Here is a 20,663-nt window from a genome sequence, read left to right on the forward strand (position 1 = left end):
AGTAACTACATTGTCTTGGAAAGGACCCCAAGAGTAACAATAAACTTTTTAAACCAATTGAATTATTTAATTCCCAACTACTGAGACTCCACAACGACAACACCAGACAATATTCCACTGTGTCCAGAATTCCATCCCTGGGACACGACACTAGATTTAACATTCACTTATATATTATGATTTTTTAGAAATTTTAGAACTATTTTTAGAACCATTAAAATGCAATCAGTTCTGCAAAATTTCATAAGAATAAATATAAATTTATCATAATTACGTAAAATTTTATAACTGGATTTTATGTACAATTGTTAGAATAGAGACTATTTACCATATATTAAACTAGTTTAAATTGTACATATGTGTACAGGTGGGCAATCCGGGACTTCTCATCGTCACTCGTTATGCGAAAAAATTCTTGAAATTTCCTAATTTATAAAGTAATATATTTAAACAATTACGAACATTGGCAACAAATATCAATTTATCAAAACCATTAAATTTCTATTCTTGGTATGATTTATATGAAGTTGATTATTGGTATATCAATAAGCGTTCCATGTCAAAACAGAACACATCTGGATTTTTATTTATATTTTATAAAAATGTATAAACATTAATAAATTTAGACAATTCGTTTATACCGCGAGTCAGAACGGTGAACGAACCAAACAGAACGCACCAGCACAGACATGACATATCAAAACAGAACAAATTCTATAAAAATGTATAAAATAAATTTCAAAATGTGTTTTTTTTAAATTAAATAAAAACATAATTTTTGACTATTCGGTTATCATATAAAGCGGATCTACTGTTTATAATTCTTATGAATATTTAGTTGTATAATATATTTTATAATTTATATATTTTAAATTTATTTTCCTATATCATGTTTTCTCCTGTTGTGTTCTGTTCAATAACAATTTTTGATGTATTGATTTGGATGGTAGTAAGTAAACCAAATAAATATAAATTGTTTCCTACGACAATTTCAACACAACTTTGATACGTTAAGTTTCTCTTTACTGATGGAGCATTTTTTTTAAACTACAGGTGAAGTGGAGCATAAATAACCATAGATGTAATTTTTTAATACATTCAAATATATAGTAATCTAAATGTAAACATTTTATTTATTTTAGTTTATTTCCAGAAAACAAAACTTGGAATATTGAAATATTCACAGATATTGTGTATTCCGTGTTATTTTAGCATTTTGAATGATGAGTTTAAAAAAAAATATGTACAACGAGTATAAAAGTTAATTTAATTGTTTCCTTCACTTAATGCGAGGGTGTTTCGCTTGGTAGGTCATGGATAACCAAAACCACTTATCTTTATGCATGATGGTACCCTCTACCACGTTAACCGTACACACGGTTCAGGTGGATCTTTGGAAAGAAACTCTCGCATCAAAACAATTCTATGCATGTCGTCTATAGATACAAAGTATACTTTCACAACAATAGTTATCAGAAACTGTTTAATAACATACAGCAATACGTCCTATGATGTGGCTTCGACCAGTCGAGATTTACTATAGTCCGGTTTAAAAATTTAAAAAAAAAACTAAATTTTAATAGAAAAAATATAATCCCATACAATTATTTTTGTAGGTATTAATGATCGTTTTTTTTCTTTAAACAGTCAAGACTTTTTTTATGCCGTTTAAAACAGTCCTGGATATTGGCGGAACTGATTATCCGCAATATGCGAATGGCCATTAACTCTTTGAAGAGCCAGAAATTCTTAAATTTCTAGACCCAACAAATTTCTACACAACTGAATCAGACAAATACGTGAACATTTCCTAGAAAATTATAATAATGCCCCACTAGGCATGTTCAAAACGTGGTACATTGGGTGTACCACCGCATCTCAAAGAGTTAACTGAGTTAACACTATTTGGGGGCCCTTTGCTGACACTGGCCCCCAACCTCCAATTAACCCAAATTTTTACTTGTTATAAAATTAGATCAGTAAACATATATAAAATTTGTGGTGGCTGTTAAACCCGAAAGGGGTAGAAATAGGGCCGGAGAGATTTATATCAATAAATAAATTGATATAAATCTCTATTTAAAAAAAAAAAAAATATATCAATTTATTATTGAGATTTATATAAATTTATTATTGATATAAATCTCAATTTCTACCTCTTTTCGTGTTTAATAGCCCAAACAAATTTTGTTGATTTAATTATTTCATATTTTTGTATATTGTGAATAATAAATTTAATAAAAAAAAAATATTTTTGTATGTTAGTCTTCAATATTTAGGTTGGTAGCACTTAATGTTGACATGGATTGAATTCCTAACCATTCCTAACTGATGCAAACTGACGTGTCGGCAAGTGTCAAAACAGCTTTTTACGGCAAGATTCTTCAAATTGGAAAATTTCTTGAGTAAAAATGGCACCAAAGGAGCAAAACAAAAAGGACGATGATAAAGTAAGCTTATTTTAAGATTATATAGTATAACTCATAGAGTAATTATTTTTTTAAATAACCTATAACTTAATATTCTTTAGCCAGTAAAGATTAACAAATGGGATGGATCTGCTGTTAAAAATGCTCTCGATGATGCTGTCAAAGATGTAAGTAAAGTAATCTACTATACATGTATTTTCTTGTAATCATATAATTTTAGGTATTGATTAGCAAGTATGAATATGTAGAAAATTACAATTTGATGGATGGCCGATTGGTCATCTGTGGCATAGCTGTTGGAGTTGCAACTTTTGCTCTGATTTGGGATTTCCTTTATCCATTCCCAGTATCTAAGTATACTCATAAATATTTTTTTCAAACATTCTGTAATTACCTCTGAATTTCTAGGCCAATTTTGATTTGCTGTGTGGCCACATACTTTGTGCTTATGGGTATACTGACTCTTTACACAACCTATAAAGAAAAAGGAATATTTGCAGTAGCTATGCAAAAGACTGGAGCTAAAAATTATGTTTGGGAAGCTAGTTCTTATTTAAAAAGGTAACTAATAAGATAACATCCTTTGATTTACTTTATGCAATATTTTATGTTTTAGGTATGATGATAAATACAATTTATTACTTACATTAAAGGAAGGAAAACATGTTCGAGAGACTAGTATTAAAAAGAGTGTTGCAAATTATATTGATGCTAATGGTAGTGTTGTTCATGAGTTGGTGGAAAACACTGTTATGAAATTGCACAATTCATTGTTAACGGAAAAAAAGGAAAAATAATGTGTTTTTTTTGTTAGTATTTTATTCCTAATAAAGTGAAACATTTTTAAAGTAACTCGTTTTTAATAGTTGTATTTATATACACAAAACTCCTAAAAAACAAAATATCTTATATGTTATACTTCAATCATTTTGACAAGTAATATTTAGATTTTCTCAAATTATGGCTCCACCATTTCATGTAATGTTATTTTACTAACATCTAACTTAAATTAATAAAAATAATCAATACAGCTGGAAGCCTATAAGCCCCCCGTGGACCGAACGCTCAACAAAAGACTTATGTACACGAAAAATCGATACCATCCGATAGTGAAAAACAGCGACTGGCATCATTTCTACGAGTCCTTACCAATAGATAACAACCCCTACTGCAAATATCATCCTGATCTAAATGCATCCCATTACGATCACCTGGGACAGGAAAAGTGCATATGCTACGCAACTGAGATGAGTGATATGATGCGACAATTAGAGCTCAAAGACAATTACATCAACAGGAGTCCAGATAAGAAAGTTATTAATTATTTCAGCTTCAAAGAGTTAATTGCTTACTGAATTTGCTGTTACAATTAATAATTACGATGGATTTTTAGCACGACTTCATGCGATGCCCCCAATTACTCTATGTTTCCGACCGTTTGCGCTGATAATTACGTCTCGACGATGCAGAAAAGCTATAAAACATCCTATCCATACAAAATGCACAGAGTAAAGATAATTGTCAAACTTACTAGCATAATAACACCAAATTCTAAACTCTAAAAAAAATCACAATTTATAAGAGCCCTTTTAATGTATCATATTGTTCTTTAGATATCAATCCCCAAAAGACCATTCATGGAGACTAGAAAAGTAAAGAAGGAAGATCCAACTAGTAGTATGAAAAAGTTTTACGACGAGGATTGTATAGAAACTATAAAGTTGCTACAGAAACACAAAGCGCACAGATTCAACTCTTATGATTTTTGCAAAGGACATTATCAGGATGGTACCGTGCCATTGGATGAAAACAAAAGGAGATAAAAGTATATTATCTTGTTTTTTACAAAGGATTATTTATTATTTTTAAAAATTAAAGCTGAATGAATATAATAATAAAGGAAGATATTGGAATAAAAATAATATGAAGAAATAATAAAACATAAACACAAATTAACAACTAGATTCTTAAAACATTAAATTTGAGCTCCACAATAGTATAATTTTTCACATTTTTTTCTTCAGTAGCATCCCCTAATAAATATAAACACATCTAAATCCATTTTAATGTTTTTTTTTCATTTGCAAAAATTTAAACAACCAGCTACTGAATACATTTGTTTCCGAAACTACTTAATTTTTATATCATTAATCTATACCTAATAAAACAAATCACGAAAAAAATAAAACAAAGAAAAAATAAACAAACGTAAAAATTCTTTCGGTTAAAAATTAAAATACACTTTGCGACAGCAATAACAATATTTAATAACAGGATTCTTTTCATTTGTTTTACTTTGAAAAATTGGGTAAACTTTTTTAATATTCATATTATATTAAAGAAGGCAATTGGGGTGAGTATTATTTCTAAATAAACCAAATAAACGATATCGAGAATGAAACACAGCGACGACACGAGAATTTAGAAACAAAACCCAAAATATAAATATATATTTTTTTCTTCTTTTATATATATATGTAAAAATATCTTCAGTCTATAGATTTCACGCAATATTCATCTTTCATTCACATTCATATCATCATTTTAAAAAGAAATTAAGAACAATGATTTCATAATAAAACCATGAAAACGAAAATAATAAAGTTACTGAAATCATAATGATCCGAAAAAATGCACGAGAGTATATATAGCCAAAGATTGTATGTTCCTACGAGTATAACAACGACAAAACACAAGAAGATAATATAAACTACGATCAACTAGTTCACTCAACTACGATTAATATTTTTTTCTTTCATAATTTTGAATTTCGCCATTTCATAAAATATAAATAAATTTAAAAATATATATACTACACGTAATGTTGGTTTACAAACTCCTTTAAGAAAATATGTTTATCGGGAGAGTTGATTGTACAAATTACGAGATAATGCTCACTGTGCTTCCAACAAAGCCGTCTATGGCAAATGGATGTATTTAAAAAAAATTACATCACACAGCAAGCTCAAAGAAATCAGCCAGCCTCTTGTCTGGATCAATAGCTGCATATCTTGTAAAATAAATAAAAAATAAGTTTCTGATCTCAATGTCTAATGTACCACTGTATTTTGAAATCTACAATAATTTAACGGACATTGATTCTTTGAATATCTTCAAACTTGTTACCAACCTTCGTCCCGACACTTAAAAGTTACAATATATTGTTAAACAGGTTACTTGACCTGCACATCCTCATATTTAATTAAAATTTTATTGAAAAAAAAAGATATTCTAAAACTTGTTAGAATTTAGAAATATTTAGCCTAAACATCTATCATTAATTTGGTAATGATTACACGTTACCCTTTTAGACAACTTCGAAAAGAAATAGGCAACCTACATTACCTGCAGCTCAATATTTAAACAAAATTATACAAATGTAGAAGGCACAGCACAACGATGTTTTCATCAGTGTTGTTAAACTTCAGATGAGTAGAATGTACTTGTATAGCTGCAACAATTTAAAATGCCCCACATTGTTATTTTCTTTCATTTTAAAGCAAAATACCATATACATAAACTCAAAAATTAACTGTTTAACTGCCACCTCTCTTCCTTTTTTTAATAGGCAACTGGGGTTTTAAGCTCTTTTCGAAAAAAAAACTTTTTCAATATACAATCTGTGCTTATTATTAAAGCATCACAGACTATTATTTCATTCACTTTTTTTCTGTTTAAATATTAATAATATATATGTACATCTACTGAACTTTGTGTTTGCTTGTTCTTTTTTTTTATTTTGAAGATTACTTTTGTCATAGTAGAAAATCATTGGATGCGTTTCCTTTTATTTGGTTTGCCCTTAGATTTAAAAGCCTTACGTTTTTTGGCTACCCCACCGCCACCATCACCAAAATCTAATATCTCATTCGTTAATGAACTAATTGTCGTTACTCTTTTCTTCAACGTTCTGTCGCTTTTAGGTTGAGGAAGCCTGACAAAGTATTCTTCTTCGAAGTCAGTCTGCTCTTTAACTCTCTTGTCCATGATCTTTTGCATTTGAGTTCCTTGTGTCATTTCTGTAGGATTATCCAAATATTCCTCCCGAAGTTCGTCCATAATTGTAGAGGAAAGTGCATGTTTCTTGCTGCGCTCTTGTATACGTTTGTTCCTTTCTTGTACACTTTCATCTCCTGAAAAAAAATTACTAATAATTTAATATTTTCACATACAGTAATTATGCATCATTTCAATCAACTAAACTTTCATAAATGATGTTGATTTTTTTTTATATCCTTTATATTATTATTTTTACACAATATATTCAAATAATGCAACTAAAAGTATTGCCAATTGGGCCACAGGGATAGCATAACTCTCGAAATATCGAAAGTAATTGGAAACTATGAATTTACTATAAACTCGATGGAAATTATTTAAAACAAGTGCCATTGTTCAAAATAAACATAAATAAACATACCAGTATAATGAACTGCAGATAGTTTTGGCGGTATATAGATTCCTTCCTTCGCTTTGGCCTTGCTATCTTCTGTTTCGCTTTCATCTTCGGAGCTTTCGCCGCCGCTCATCAAGTCGTCAGGGTTAGCTTTAAATGTCGTCGGATCGTCGAGCTTATTACCGGAAGCCGCAGTCTTCACGAGTTTATTAATTTGATATTTGAGTTTGTTATCGATCGGACGAATCTTCTCCAATACTGTACGGATTTCTACTAGCCGGCTAATACAAGGATCACCCTCGATCGTTTCTCCCGAGCACTTTCGAAGCACGACAAATGTGAGATTTATCAAATAGCTGAGAAGCATGTTGTATTTCATCTCCAGGAAACTGAGACCCTGGTCCGTACTCAACTCGCCATTGCGTACCCTCTGCAGCATGTTGTCAACGAGAGTTGCCACGTGCTGGGCACTTACATTCATCTCTCCCAGCAAAGCTAGAGCTTGTGGCAAGTCTGGATGGGCCACTTCCATATCTGGTGCCTATAAAATCATAACAAAAAAATACATAGTATGTGCCAAATACGTATAAACATATTAAAATATTAGTAAAGTGATGTATGTTATGGCAGGAGTTCCCAAAGTTTTTCGGTTTGCGGCGCACTTAATATATAAGAATCGGTGCCCCAAGTGTTCAGAGTAGTTTAGGGACACCTGTGTTACAGTACATATTAAAAAAAGGTAAACATTATGTACATTATGTGTACATTCAATATACATTTGCCATTGGAAATGACGAAAAAGTACTTTGTACTCACTTTGAACGTTGCTAGTTGATGTGAATGTGTGAACGCAACCATAAGTTATAATGTATAAAATGACTTTCGTCTTTTTGGAAGATAGTATTATTATATTCTCTCTTAAAAACGTAATAAATATTTATAACGTATAATAAAAATCAGTTTGTGCCTTATTATTTTTTAGGTAGATTCTAAGGATATACTAGTTCATTTTCCCATATTAATTTCACATTCTCCAAAGCAATGAAATTACGTTACGTTGTACATTTTCCGGATAATGTGGATACAGTTTTAAGCAAATCTATACATTTCCGGAAAATATATACATTATAAAATACAATAGTCCCACTGAACTAAATATGGAAATATTCATAATTCAAATGTAAAAAAATACTACATGCATTGTGTCTCAAATATATTGATGTAATTATTTTATATTATTAAACGTCTCTATTAAAATAATACTATTTTCAATACAATATCATTTAAAAAGTCCTTTTAAATACAGATTATCGTATTATATAATAACTGAAAATTAAAAAACGTTAGTCATAAATGACAAAAATATTTTTAATATGCGCTAGTCTGCATAGTTCAATATTAAATTTATAAAAACAAAACATGATATAATTTGAAATAAATTGAGAAGCATGTAGATTGAGGAAATTTTGATTTGAAATGTACATATATGAGAATGTGTTTTGCAAACATGTACGCTGATATACAAATTCGTAAAGATCTATCAGCTTACTAATATTTACGTAATTATATTTATTGCCTAACATTCAATTGAACTTATCTGTAAGCGCGCCTTCTTCTCTTTTGTTTATATTAAGTTCCAAAGAAAACTTGTTTTTTTTTTTGTATATATGATATATCTCAATATTTTATGTGGCATATTTGGGCTATTTCTATACACAGCCATTATTGTTACCCTTTGCACCAGGACAATATAAAGTAATAAAGATTTTCAAATAACTTAAACATATAATTTACATAATACCGTATTTGATATTATTAATTAAACAACCAAAAGGAACATACATAGTTGCAATGTGTAGTATAAATAAAACATACAGAAAGTCTTGAAAAGATATAAGGTAATTAGAGGCATTCAAGTTTTATAAATAAATAAAAATTAATACCAACTGATAATATATTATGTATATAAGAGACTACATACATTAATTAATACTAATACCATGTTTTGAAATATTTATATAAATAAAATGTTTAATTTACTTTTATGTGAGAAACTATATTTTTTGTAAATAACTTAGTTAATGGTTCTAATAAAAAATATTTTCTTAAATATTACAAAATGCCTTGAAAACAAGTTTATAAATATAAGTATTTAGATATGAATATTAGTTGGTTAACTTTCAATCAACTTTCAATAATTAGTAATATTGATGCTAAACGATACATGAAAGCAGATAAATCTCAAGGTAAATGGTAAACAATGTAATATTTATGTATAAAATATACGTTTTGATCAATTCCATAGAGTTTTTCATTAAGGAATCAACGAGTTTTTCAAAATAGGAAATGTACGTAAAAAAAAATATGATTTGAAGGGCATAAAAATCTGTTCAGCCATCTTTTTTATTATATGATCGAAAGAATGGGGTTGTAGGTATGGTACGAGGGGGAGGCGGGCGGTCGGTACGGAAAAAATCAGTGATGAAAGAGGGCGACTTGGATTTTTCCTCTCGCAAATTTTAACGAGATGACAACGTGGTTGAGACATGTAAACAGAAGGAATAGACGCGATTTCCTTACCTGAACCATTTCGTATCACTCTTTGACCACAACTCTTCCACCCACGCACAAAAAACACGCAATTTATTCGACGATTGGAAAAGAACTCGAGAGAAACACACAAATCGCAACGCACACGTGCAGCACTTTTACAGACGCATCTCTCCTACCTGAAACTTCTACTGAACTGATAACTCGCGGCGATAGATGGTGGCACCACTGACATTTTTGCAATTAATATGATTTCAAAAAAAAAGTATAATAACTTATAAATTCAAAGTAATACATAACAATCTTGGATTTAATATTAGCTATTGTTACATGTTACAATATTAGATCAAAGCAGGATACTAGATTTTAATTATTTGTTTATATATGCATCCTGTTTTACTAGTAGGTTGAATGTTTGGTTGCCAATGCTATTTTTTCGATCTTTAATATTTAACACGATTTATGTCGATGCAACCGGCATGGGCTAAGTGTATCATAGATGTGCATGTGCATAGATGGTGCAAGCCTCCAGGCAGAAGAAGTATATATAAACCTATACTTTAAATACATTGATATAAATCTCTTTTTATAAAAAAAAACTATACTTGATATCTATTTTTAAATATTCTGTTTTTTAGAAATAGCTAATAAATGGTGGTCAAATGATTGTAAATATGAATGATATTCAATAAGTTATGTTATTTATTATTTTCTTCTAATATTATTAATATTCCTATTTCGTAAATGTTATGCTATTTTTTATTAAAAATATGAGACACTTCCCACTTGTTAGTACCTAGCTACACTTAACACGTCCTGTAGACGTTAATTGCCATTCACAAATTAAGGAACATTACACCAACAAGAAACAATTACTGAATATACAAATGCGGGAGATCCCTGGACAGGGAACCGAGAAACTCCTGGAAATATTGTGCTACTTAACCAAAAGTTTCCAAAATTTAGATCTGTGTACGAAAAAATAAAATAATTATTAAACTTATATGTATACAGTGGCAGATTATTCATTAAGGCAGGGGTTTTTTGGTTTGCGGCGCCCTTGATATATCAGAATTTTTGCGTGGCGCCCCAAGTCAAAACATTGTTCTATCCCTGGGCGAACTTTATGTTAATATATCATAATTTTCGCGGGGCACCGTTTGGAATCCTTGCATTAAGGCAATGAGGCACATATCTAGGGACCCTAGGCGTTGTATGAAACTAATTGAGCTGACAAAATGTAAATACTAAAATAATAAATCTTCGCACCACGAAAAATCTGATACAAAAGGTCGTTGGTTCAATTCCCAAAAACCAACAAAAATTTGTGGTGGCTGTTAAACCTGAAAGGGCTAGAAATAGGGCCGGAAGAGATACCTATGATCAATAGTCCTTTGCAAAAAATTATATTTTGCTATTGTAATAAATTTTATTATTAATTATATTATTTTTACTGCAATGTGCAAAGTAATAGCGTGATGATTCTATTTATTTATTATTCTATATCAGGATATCAGACTTAAAGACGACTGAAATATCACGACCTGTTTCATTGCAATATATTATTTTTGCATATGATTCATTAGCAATCAAAAATATTGTTATTATTAAATAAAAAAAATAAAAAGTATATGTCTATATATAGTGGTCCATTTATTGCAAGCGCTATCTGTGTACCAATAGTCAATACATAATTCAAGCTTCACAACGGTTATAGCGGTTGTAACGCGTCGTAAAATAGTACAAAGAGATTTATTTGTTATTTGTGACTTATCTTATAACCATCGGTGGCAAGTAATACTTGTGAAAAATTAGTTTATGTTTTCTGCAATTACAAGTTTATTTATGAAGCATTTTTCTTTAAATAATGTAAAGGGCGGTGAAATGAACGTTTCCGGTCGCGTCCTGTCATTTGTGGGCGTAGTAAAATAGACAGGTCTCCAGCTAGTTTCATTCATCTTACATGTGGTGTTCACTCGTTCGCCGGTTAATTATTTAAAAGTGAAGGAATTTAAAGAAAAGGAGGTAATTGAATCGTGCGAATAGGTGGTGAAAAAAACTAAAATTATCGAGCCATGCATCAGGAAACGCTTCAGCTTATTCAGGTCCTCGAGAAAACAGTTTCACCAGGTATAGATGCTTTTCTATTCCCCAATACAAATGTCATGGGTTGCCATTTGTATTTTTGTCGATCGTGTACTATTTCCTTATATTCCTCTTGTTATTAATAAAATGGTACTACGGATTTTGATTATAATAATTTAGTATGTAATTATTTGTAAATTTTTATTTTCATCCGTTTTCACGATATCATATCGTACCTCCACGTTTGGAGGTCATGTCATTCATTATGATCACATCACCTACACCTCTCTAGTGCCCAATATGAATTATCTTTGGTTAATTCTATCATCTAAATAATTTTTTATAACATGTCATTCAAATAATTGCTATTTTGAATTATTTTAGATAAAAATGAGCTGGAACAGGCATCTAGCTTTCTGGAACAGGCTGCCTCAACAAATTTACCAGAATTCATTAAAACTCTTTCTGATATCCTGAGACATGGTGGTAATAGTCCAGTGGCTCGAATGGCTGCTGGTCTTCAGCTCAAAAATCAATTGACATCGAAAGATCCAATAATTAAGATAAATTACCAACAACGCTGGCTTGGTTTTCCAGAAGCAATTCGCACATATATTAAAAAAAATGTAAGTCTAAAGTTATAATTTGCCAGAATGAAAATACATTTTTTTTACACTTTTAGATTCTTGGTGCTTTGGGTACTGAGACTAGTCGACCATCATCAGCTGCACAATGTGTCGCTTATGTTGCTGTTACAGAATTGCCACATCGCCAATGGCAAGGTTTAGTGAGCCAATTAGTCACCAATGTAGTGCAGCCAAATTCTACAGAAATGCAGAAAGAAGCTACATTAGAAGCAATTGGATACATCTGCCAAGAAATTGATTCTGAAGTTCTTATTACACAGTCTAATGAAATATTGACTGCAATTATACATGGTATGAGGAGTACAGAACCCAGCAATCATGTTCGTTTGGCTGCTACTCAAGCTCTACTCAATTCACTTGAATTTACTAAAGCAAATTTTGATAAAGAATCTGAAAGAAATTTCATTATGGAAGTTGTGTGTGAAGCCACCCAGTCAGCAGATGCTCAGATTAAAGTTGCAGCTCTGCAGTGCTTGGTAAAAATCTTGTCATTATATTATCAGTACATGGAACCGTATATGGCGCAGGCGCTGTTTCCAATAACCCTGGAGGCAATGAAGTCTGAGAACGATGCAATCGCTTTACAAGGTATTGAGTTTTGGTCAAATGTAAGCGACGAGGAAGTCGACTTGGCAATAGAGGATACTGAAGCAGCAGATGCTGGAAGACCACCAGCGAGAGTATCGAGACATTACGCCAAGGGTGCTCTTCAGTATATAATTCCAGTACTTTTACAAAAACTCACAAAGCAAGATGAGTTGGACGATGATGATGATTGGAATCCAAGCAAAGCAGCTGGAGTTTGTTTAATGCTTTTGGCTACATGTTGTGAGGATGAGATTGTTCCACATGTTCTGCCATTTATAAAGGAAAACATAAAATCCGAAAACTGGCGGTTCAGAGATGCCTCCTTGATGGTATTTGGTGCCATTTTGGGTGGTCTTGAAAGTTCAACATTAAAACCTCTTGTAGAGCAGGCTATGCCTACTTTAATTGAACTCATGTACGATAATAGCGTTATTGTTCGTGACACAGCTGCTTGGACTTTTGGGCGAATTTGTGAAATCATACCGGAAGTGGCTATCAATGAACCTTTCCTTAAACCGCTTTTGGAAAGTTTTATTCGCGCTCTTAAGACTGAGCCTAGAGTAGCAGCCAATGTTTGCTGGTCTTTTACTGGATTAGCTGAAGCCGCTTATGAAGCAGCTGATATCAGTGAGGAAACAGGACAACCAGACACCTATGTTCTATCTCAATATTTCGAGTTCATTATTCAAAATTTATTGGAAACAACAGATCGTGCTGATGGAGGCCAAGCCAATTTGAGGCCGGCAGCTTACGAAGCTTTAATGGAGATGGTCAAAAATTCACCCAAAGATTGTTACATAACTGTTCAACGCACTACCATGGTTATTTTAGAGCGGCTGCAGCAAGTGCTTCAGATGGAAACACAAATTGCCAGTTACAAAGATCGCTCTCAATTTAACGATTTACAGTCTCTTCTGTGTGGAACGTTGCAATCGGTTCTTCGTAAAGTTACACCGCAGGATGCTCCTCAAATTTCTGATGCCATTATGACTGCTATGCTTACCATGTTTAATTCTAATAAGTCGGGGGGCGTACAAGAAGACGCTCTTATGGCTGTTTCCACTTTGGTAGAAGTTCTAAGTGAAGGATTTATGAAGTACATGGAAGCATTCAAGCCTTTCCTATATATTGGCTTGAAAAACCACCAAGAATATCAGGTGTGTGGTACTGCTGTTGGCTTGACTGGAGATATATTCAGAGCATTAAAAATAAAAGCACTTCCATATTGCGACGAGATTATGCAATTATTGTTAGAGAACTTAAGCGATAGCTCTGTGCATCGTTCTGTTAAGCCTCAAATTTTGACAGTTTTTGGAGACATTGTATTGGGCATTGGATCCGAATTTAAGAAATACTTGGATGTGGTTCTAACAACATTAGCCCAAGCATCTCAAGCGCAAGTCGACAGAAACGATTACGAAATGGTTGAATATTTGAATGAATTGCGCGAAGGAATTTTGGATGCATATACCGGCATCATTCAAGGTCTCAAGGGTGATGGACCAACACCGCATCCTGATGTACGCATGTTGGAATCACACATCCCACACTTGGTTGATTTCATTATGTGTATTGCTCGGGATACCGAAAGGTCCGAAGGTACGATCGCCGTTGCTGCAGGATTAGTTGGAGATTTGTGTGCTGCTTTTGGTGAACCCATGCTGAACTACTTGGATTTGGATCCCATCAATGAAATGTTGGTACATGGGAAAAAGAGTCGCGTTAGCCGCACAAAAACCTTGGCAACCTGGGCTACCAAAGAGCTAAGGAAATTGAAGAATAACGTAACTGCTGCTGCTGCAAGCTGGTAAGTTCTATCTCCTATTCTTATTGTTGTTTTAATTGCAAGGCATGTTTTGTATAATCTATGATTACTACTAATGTATTAAAAAAAATAGTTTCTGTTTCTTGCTTTTGTTTTATAAATTAATAATTAAAAAGGTTAGTAATTATAGATTATGTAAATATTTTGGGGAAGGGTTCCATTTTTGTTTACATTTGTATAATAAAAAGAAAACCAGATCTCCTACTTGGAAATTTAGTGCAAATTTTTTTTACATTTCTTTTGAACATTTCAGATTTTCTTTGGCTAGTTGTGGTTTTACAGGAGACATGAATAAGATGGCTTGGTCAACGGCATCATTATTGGAATCCCATAACTCATATTTTTTTTAATAAGTAAATATTTAATTTCCGGATAATTTCGTAGTGTATAATCCGTTTAAATCTATCTACCATGTCAATCGATAGCAACCATAAAAAAGTAATAAATAAATAACGAAAAACCTTTTAAGCGGAAATTTAAAATTTCATATACTTAGTATGTATAAAAAATCATAATCTATATTTTCTATATATTTTTTTCTATTATTTTGGGGGGTTTAAGATGTTCTATTCATTTAAAATTAAAGGAACAAGTAACATTATTATAGTGTGTGCATTTCGACTGTATGATTGTTTATGTGGGTAATTGACATGGTTTAGTTAACTTTTCTCCAAATGGAAAATAAGCGTTTTAAATTATATCTGCGGGTGCCGAGTGTGTGACTTAAATGTTTTTTTATTTTGATTATACCACGTGTGAATCATCGTGTTTGGGTTATAAATTGAAGAAAGAACGCATGTGGAAGATTAAAAGCTGTGCGCGAATAAAAGCTCAAGACTGAGAATAAGGGAAAAGTGCGTGTGATGTGTTGACACAATAATTTTGTTATAATTTTTGTTTTATTGATGTAATAATCAGTTTGAATTATATATTTTTAAAGAAATTCTGTATACAAGAAAGAAAACCTTCACATATCGAATTTAAAATTGATTTTTTTGTTTTATTTTATTTCTTTTGCGGATAATCTCTCATACATGGGCGTTCCTCAAACTGCACAAAAGATAAATAACAATTTCCCCAGGTTTTATTCAAGACATGAAAATGTGTTTGGCGTTTCTTTAATATTTCCACGAAACAGAGAACGTCTTTCCAGGAGAGCTTTCTCGTATAATCTTTACTTTTGTATGTTCTTATTTAAATTACACACAACATGTATTCCATAATTTTAATTCCATGTTGGAATTAAAAGTTAATTATAAACTCAGGAAAATTTGAGAATAATTAAATGAAGATGAATAAAATAATACAAATTTAAATTTAAAGTGAAAAAAGATGAAAATATGCGAGTGATATTTTTGCGAATGAATTTTTGTGAGGCCAATTGAGTGCCTTGCATGCATGTTGTTGTGTGCTGAGAAAACAACCAGAGTTTTCTTTTGTATATGAAGATAAACTCTGGTTCAGGGTACGTTAGGTTATATAAATTTATAAAAAAAAATCTGTGATTTGAGAAGGCTTCAAATGCGAGTTGCCAAAAAGAAAATGAAATATTGTACTTTTTATATGTAATTTGTTTCAGGTGAAGATTTGTTTTTTTTTTCTTTAAGCTATGATTCCATTAGGTTTACGTAATTTAATTGTCCGTGAAGCCTTCTCAATCTTTTTTTTTTATAATCGTAATTTGAACTGGATTACGGTTGTAACAAAACAATTCCTGTATGTGTGATAATTTGAATTTGCGGACATTTAATAGCCGAAAAATAATACTTTGTATTATATATGTTTCAACTGCTTTCATTTTATATTTAGTATATTTTAATTCATTAAATTTGTTTCAAATATTGAATGTCCGCAGATGAGAATCTTAGGCTGTATGATAATATTTTTTTGTTCTTTTTATGTACTGTACGAGTGTTAGGGCTGTGTGATTGTTATTTTGTATGTAAGAATGTTTATTTCACAAGAAAATAGTTTTTTTTAATTATATTTCATATACAAAAAGGTTTTGAAATAAAAATAAAAGGAATAAAGAAGGTCTAAAAGAAAATTAAAAAAGAACACTATTTTTCTATTTCAACGTTTTAGTTTAAAGATTTATATTTTGTTTTCTTTGTTTCATTGGCCAGACATTTTTTTTTATATACAAATATTTTACTGTAAACTAATTCTGTACATTAATATTGATTTTACACGAAAAAATTGCAGGTTTAATCTATTAAATATATATATATATATATACAAATGTGTTTAGAATAAGTGAAAAAACATACTGGTTGTGTATACTTTGATGCGAGTTTGTTTGTAGAAGAGTGCCATGAACTTATATATGATAGTTTGTCTGTTGATGACGAGGAAAGAACATAATTACAATTTTTATTTAATATATATATATCTCGCTTTTGTTCCTGTTTTTCTTTTATTTTCGGAAAATGTGGATATCAAATATATAAATGAAAAACTCCCCCTTTATGAATAATGAATGTATATTACCGATGTTCAGCAAATCTTAGGGATGGCGCGTGTTTGTAAGACTGAAATTATGCTCAAATGATGTATGTTTGTTGTATGCAAGGTGCATTATTCTATTCTCTCTATTCATAATTAGTTTTTAATCATTCCAAATTTTCGGGAATTTCTTCTGTGCAGACTTGTTAAACATCGGTTGTATAAACTTTACTTTAAATACAACAAATTATGTTTTTCTCTATACTTTTATGATGAAATGTTACCAATGTCTGTTTAGGTGCCTATGACCACTTATATGAACAAAAAAAGATGTATTTAGATTTAATAATTAATTCAATTTCTGCACTTTGTTTAAAAAAACATTATTCTCCCTTTATACAGAAAAATATGAATATGGAAGCGTAATCACAGTTTACTTTAATCATTATTCTTCTATTTTTTATTGGGATTACTTTATTGTAGTTCAGATATATAAATAAATTCAACTTTAAATTGAAAAAAAAAATCTTTTCTTCTTTCTTTCAGGTTTTTAATGTAATGTAATTATATGCTCTCTAATAACTTATATTTATTCTAAATATTTTAGCGAAATGCATAATGCAGGCATTCTTTACAATGCTAATGCTTTCAATAAATACCACGAGGAATTTAGAAGCATTATATACTTACCTTTTTATCATATGAACATGGGTTTATTAAAAATGCATAGAAAACCGAATTATAGACTTTGCCATTGAATTTTCCATTAATTTACTGTTTGTAAATTTAAGTTATGGATCAATTGCAATTTATAAAATGTACTTCTGTATGTTTCCAATCATTTAATAAAATGTGCAAGAAATTCAAATTACATTTTTTTTTTAATTACCGATGGGTGGTTTTTATGAAACTGATAGAGGAATCTATCAAAATTTACAAATATATGTTTTATGGCGGAAACAACTTGGTCGATAGCCCTTTGGTCAATAATATTGACCAATAAATATGTTAAATAAAAAAATATATGTATTAAAAATTTATATAATAATTTAAAATTGTATTGCAACTTTCAGAAAGCATCTTTAAGGTTTAAGCTGTACAGTTGACCAAGAAGTTAAGGTAAAACAAGCAAATATTATACTTACTGTAATCTATTGCGTAATAACAATTATATTTAATATTACTTGTATTTACATTATTTTTAGGTGTTTTTATATTATTCGAAATAAAAATTTGGATGTACGTGACCCAATTGTCAACGATTAATTAAGGACTTGATCTAATAAAGGGGATTTATTACTATGGCTTCAATGTTTCATCTGTTATTATTTGCGGGCTCTGTAAGAAAGAACACCGAAAATGGATCACAACGATGAATCTAAACACAATGTAAGTGTATATTTATTGCATTTTTGCTACGATACTTACGATTGTTGTTGAAGAATATTATGTAGTTTTAGTAGGTAAATCTTACACATTAATGTTAACAAATATTTCAGGAACCTATGGATCTGGATGACATATTACCACAAGTAGGAGAATTCGGAACTTACCAGAAATGCATGTTGTGGTTTGTTTGCTTACCTGCATGTTTTCCATGTGGATTTGGAGCCTTCAATCAATTATTTATGGCCGATGTACCGGACCACTGGTGCTGGATACCACAGTTAGCTAATATATCAGTACACGAACGTATACAATTGGGTATTCCACAATATAACGATGGACATAGTAAGTGCACAAGATACAAACTCGATTGGTCGTATATTGATAATGACCATCTAAACGAGTCTCAACTAGAATCATGCTTAGATGGTTGGGAATACAACAAAAGTGAAATTTGGTCAAGTATCGTTATAGATGTGAGTAGTTGTAGTTACTTATAGTACTTAACTGTCTAATATGAAAGAGAATAGTTTGATTTAGTATGCGAGAAAGATTTGTATCCAACGCTCGGTTTGGTCGCTTTAAATGTGGGTGGGCCAATCGGAGTTTACTTCTTTGGTTGGCTAAATGATAAAATTGGAAGAAAAAAGTCTTTTTTCATGTGTTTGACCACTTTGTTAACTGGAGGAATTTTGACTGCAACTGCTAAAAACTTTTGGTGGTGGGCTGGGAGCAGAACAATAGTTGGACTGACAATTCCTGCTATTTATCAAATTCCATTTATAATATGTAGGTTGTTAACTAAAATAATGGTATATTTTGAATGATATAAATCTCGATTTTCAGCATTAGAGCTAGTTGGACCAAATTTCAGATCATTTGTCACTGTTATGACTTGCATGTTTTACTCTTTGGGGATAATTTTACTGGCCGGAATAACCTATATGATAAGAGATTGGGTTATTCTATCATATATCACATGTATACCATTTTCTCTGTATTACGTATATATATTTTTTTTACCCGAAAGTCCAAGGTGGCTGTTAACTAAAGGTAAAACTTTATCGCATTGTGATCAACAGATAATATGAACTTTTTTTATTTAGGTAGATTTGAAGAAGCTTCTAGAATACTAGAAAAATTAGCTGAAATAAATAAGAAGGAGTTACCTGTAAGCTTTAAACAAGAGCTGAAACATCGAATGATGGTGAAAAGAAGTAACAGTGAAGAAGAAAAGCTTAGAAATGGTCCTGGTCTATTTTCATTATGTCGAACGCCGAATATGAGGCTTAAGACAATATTAATAACGTTGAATTGGTTTGCAACTGAAATGGTGTATGTCGGGTTAAGCTATTACGGTCCAGCGTTGGGCAACAATCAGTACCTCAGTTTCACCTTGTCGTGTGCAGTGGAGATCCCTAGCTATTTAATGTGTTGGTTGATAATTGATAGGTGGGGCCGGCGGTGGCCTTTGTGCCTTTCTATGATTATAAGTGGCATAAGTTGCATCGCTACTGTTTTACTTCCTCAAGGCAATTTAATGCATTACATGAATATATTTAAAATATTTTTTTATGAAATAAATATTTTCAGATGCTGTCACTGCTACATTGATTTTATATTTAATATCTAAATTTGCCATAGCTGCAGCCTTCTTGATAATTTATCCATTTTCTGGGGAACTGTATCCGACTGAGATAAGAGGCATTGGTATTGGCATTTCCTCTTATATTGGTGGTCTAGGTCTAATCATAATACCATTCATAACGTATTTGGTATGTGTACATCAGTGTACATTTTTATTTAAGTAATAACATCTACGATCCTCCATATTCAGGGTTCAGACAATCTGATTTTGCCTTTAATGATAATGGGTATGGTGTCAGTGATAGGAGGGGTTTTATCTCTTCGTCTACCCGAAACACTGCATCATAAGTTACCTCAGAGCATTGAGGAAGGCGAAGAATTCGGGAAAGACTTTGGATTTGAAGATTGCGTTCGTTGTATACCACTAAGGTACAATGTCTTATAATTTTGTTTATTTTAAAGATTTCCATGATTTCTTAATTTCAGGCCTGCTGGAATAGTGATCGATGAATACGAGGATTTAGAAATGAATCATCTAAAAGTCGAAGAGCAGGATGAAGAAACGCCGCTCGGAAACTTAGCACATAGAACGCGGTCAGTTCGAAGCCTAGCTAAACAAAATAGTTTTATGGATACTCAGAAAGATCTAGATGGAACTATGAAAATGACATATTGGTTCTAAGTAAGAATATCTGAAACACAAATTATTTGATTAACAAGTCAGT

General features: G+C 31.3%; 5 protein-coding genes across 7 annotated transcripts; 4 read left to right on the forward strand and 1 right to left on the reverse strand.

The window, feature by feature from the left end:
- Nucleotides 1–2,326: 2,326 nt before the first annotated feature.
- LOC108557504 (probable signal peptidase complex subunit 2) lies at nt 2,327–3,281 on the forward strand. The gene is made up of 5 exons (XM_017914029.1): nt 2,327–2,450; nt 2,531–2,596; nt 2,650–2,783; nt 2,838–2,990; nt 3,046–3,281. The coding sequence occupies exons 1-5, from the start codon at nt 2,412–2,414 to the stop codon at nt 3,224–3,226; spliced, it is 573 nt and encodes a 190-aa protein (XP_017769518.1). The 5' UTR covers nt 2,327–2,411; the 3' UTR covers nt 3,227–3,281.
- A 120-nt stretch (nt 3,282–3,401) lies between these two features.
- LOC108557503 lies at nt 3,402–4,252 on the forward strand. The gene is made up of 3 exons (XM_017914028.1): nt 3,402–3,768; nt 3,823–3,937; nt 4,043–4,252. Exons 1-3 carry the CDS (start codon nt 3,509–3,511, stop codon nt 4,250–4,252), a joined length of 585 nt encoding a protein of 194 aa, XP_017769517.1. The 5' UTR covers nt 3,402–3,508.
- A 489-nt stretch (nt 4,253–4,741) lies between these two features.
- On the reverse strand, nt 4,742–9,558 carry LOC108557509 (neuroguidin-B). Its single transcript, XM_017914039.1, has 3 exons — nt 9,406–9,558; nt 6,850–7,366; nt 4,742–6,562 (listed from the first exon to the last, which is right to left on the reverse strand). Exons 1-3 carry the CDS (start codon nt 9,412–9,414, stop codon nt 6,198–6,200), a joined length of 891 nt encoding a protein of 296 aa, XP_017769528.1. The 5' UTR covers nt 9,415–9,558; the 3' UTR covers nt 4,742–6,197.
- Nucleotides 9,559–11,297: 1,739 nt separating this feature from the next.
- LOC108557507 (importin subunit beta) lies at nt 11,298–18,086 on the forward strand. 3 transcript variants are annotated; one of them, XM_017914037.1, is made up of 4 exons: nt 11,298–11,505; nt 11,845–12,086; nt 12,143–14,502; nt 18,039–18,086. In XM_017914037.1, coding segments are annotated over exons 1-4 (2,658 nt in total). In that variant the 5' UTR covers nt 11,298–11,450; the 3' UTR covers nt 18,040–18,086. The 3 variants fall into 3 exon arrangements, with proteins under 3 accessions (XP_017769526.1, XP_017769525.1, XP_017769524.1); XM_017914036.1 differs by lacking the exon at nt 18,039–18,086 and adding an exon at nt 14,774–15,010; XM_017914035.1 differs by lacking the exon at nt 18,039–18,086 and having other exon boundaries at nt 12,143–14,506.
- A 185-nt stretch (nt 18,087–18,271) lies between these two features.
- On the forward strand, nt 18,272–20,659 carry LOC108557508 (carcinine transporter). The gene is made up of 8 exons (XM_017914038.1): nt 18,272–18,354; nt 18,465–18,827; nt 18,882–19,140; nt 19,198–19,404; nt 19,458–19,883; nt 19,945–20,126; nt 20,189–20,367; nt 20,425–20,659. The coding sequence occupies exons 1-8, from the start codon at nt 18,325–18,327 to the stop codon at nt 20,618–20,620; spliced, it is 1,842 nt and encodes a 613-aa protein (XP_017769527.1). The 5' UTR covers nt 18,272–18,324; the 3' UTR covers nt 20,621–20,659.
- The last annotated feature ends 4 nt before the right edge of the window (nt 20,660–20,663 follow it).

This window comes from Nicrophorus vespilloides, unplaced genomic scaffold (assembly GCF_001412225.1).
Source record: "Nicrophorus vespilloides isolate i.1.1-1 unplaced genomic scaffold, Nicve_v1.0, whole genome shotgun sequence".
Classification (NCBI taxonomy): domain Eukaryota; kingdom Metazoa; phylum Arthropoda; class Insecta; order Coleoptera; family Silphidae; genus Nicrophorus; species Nicrophorus vespilloides.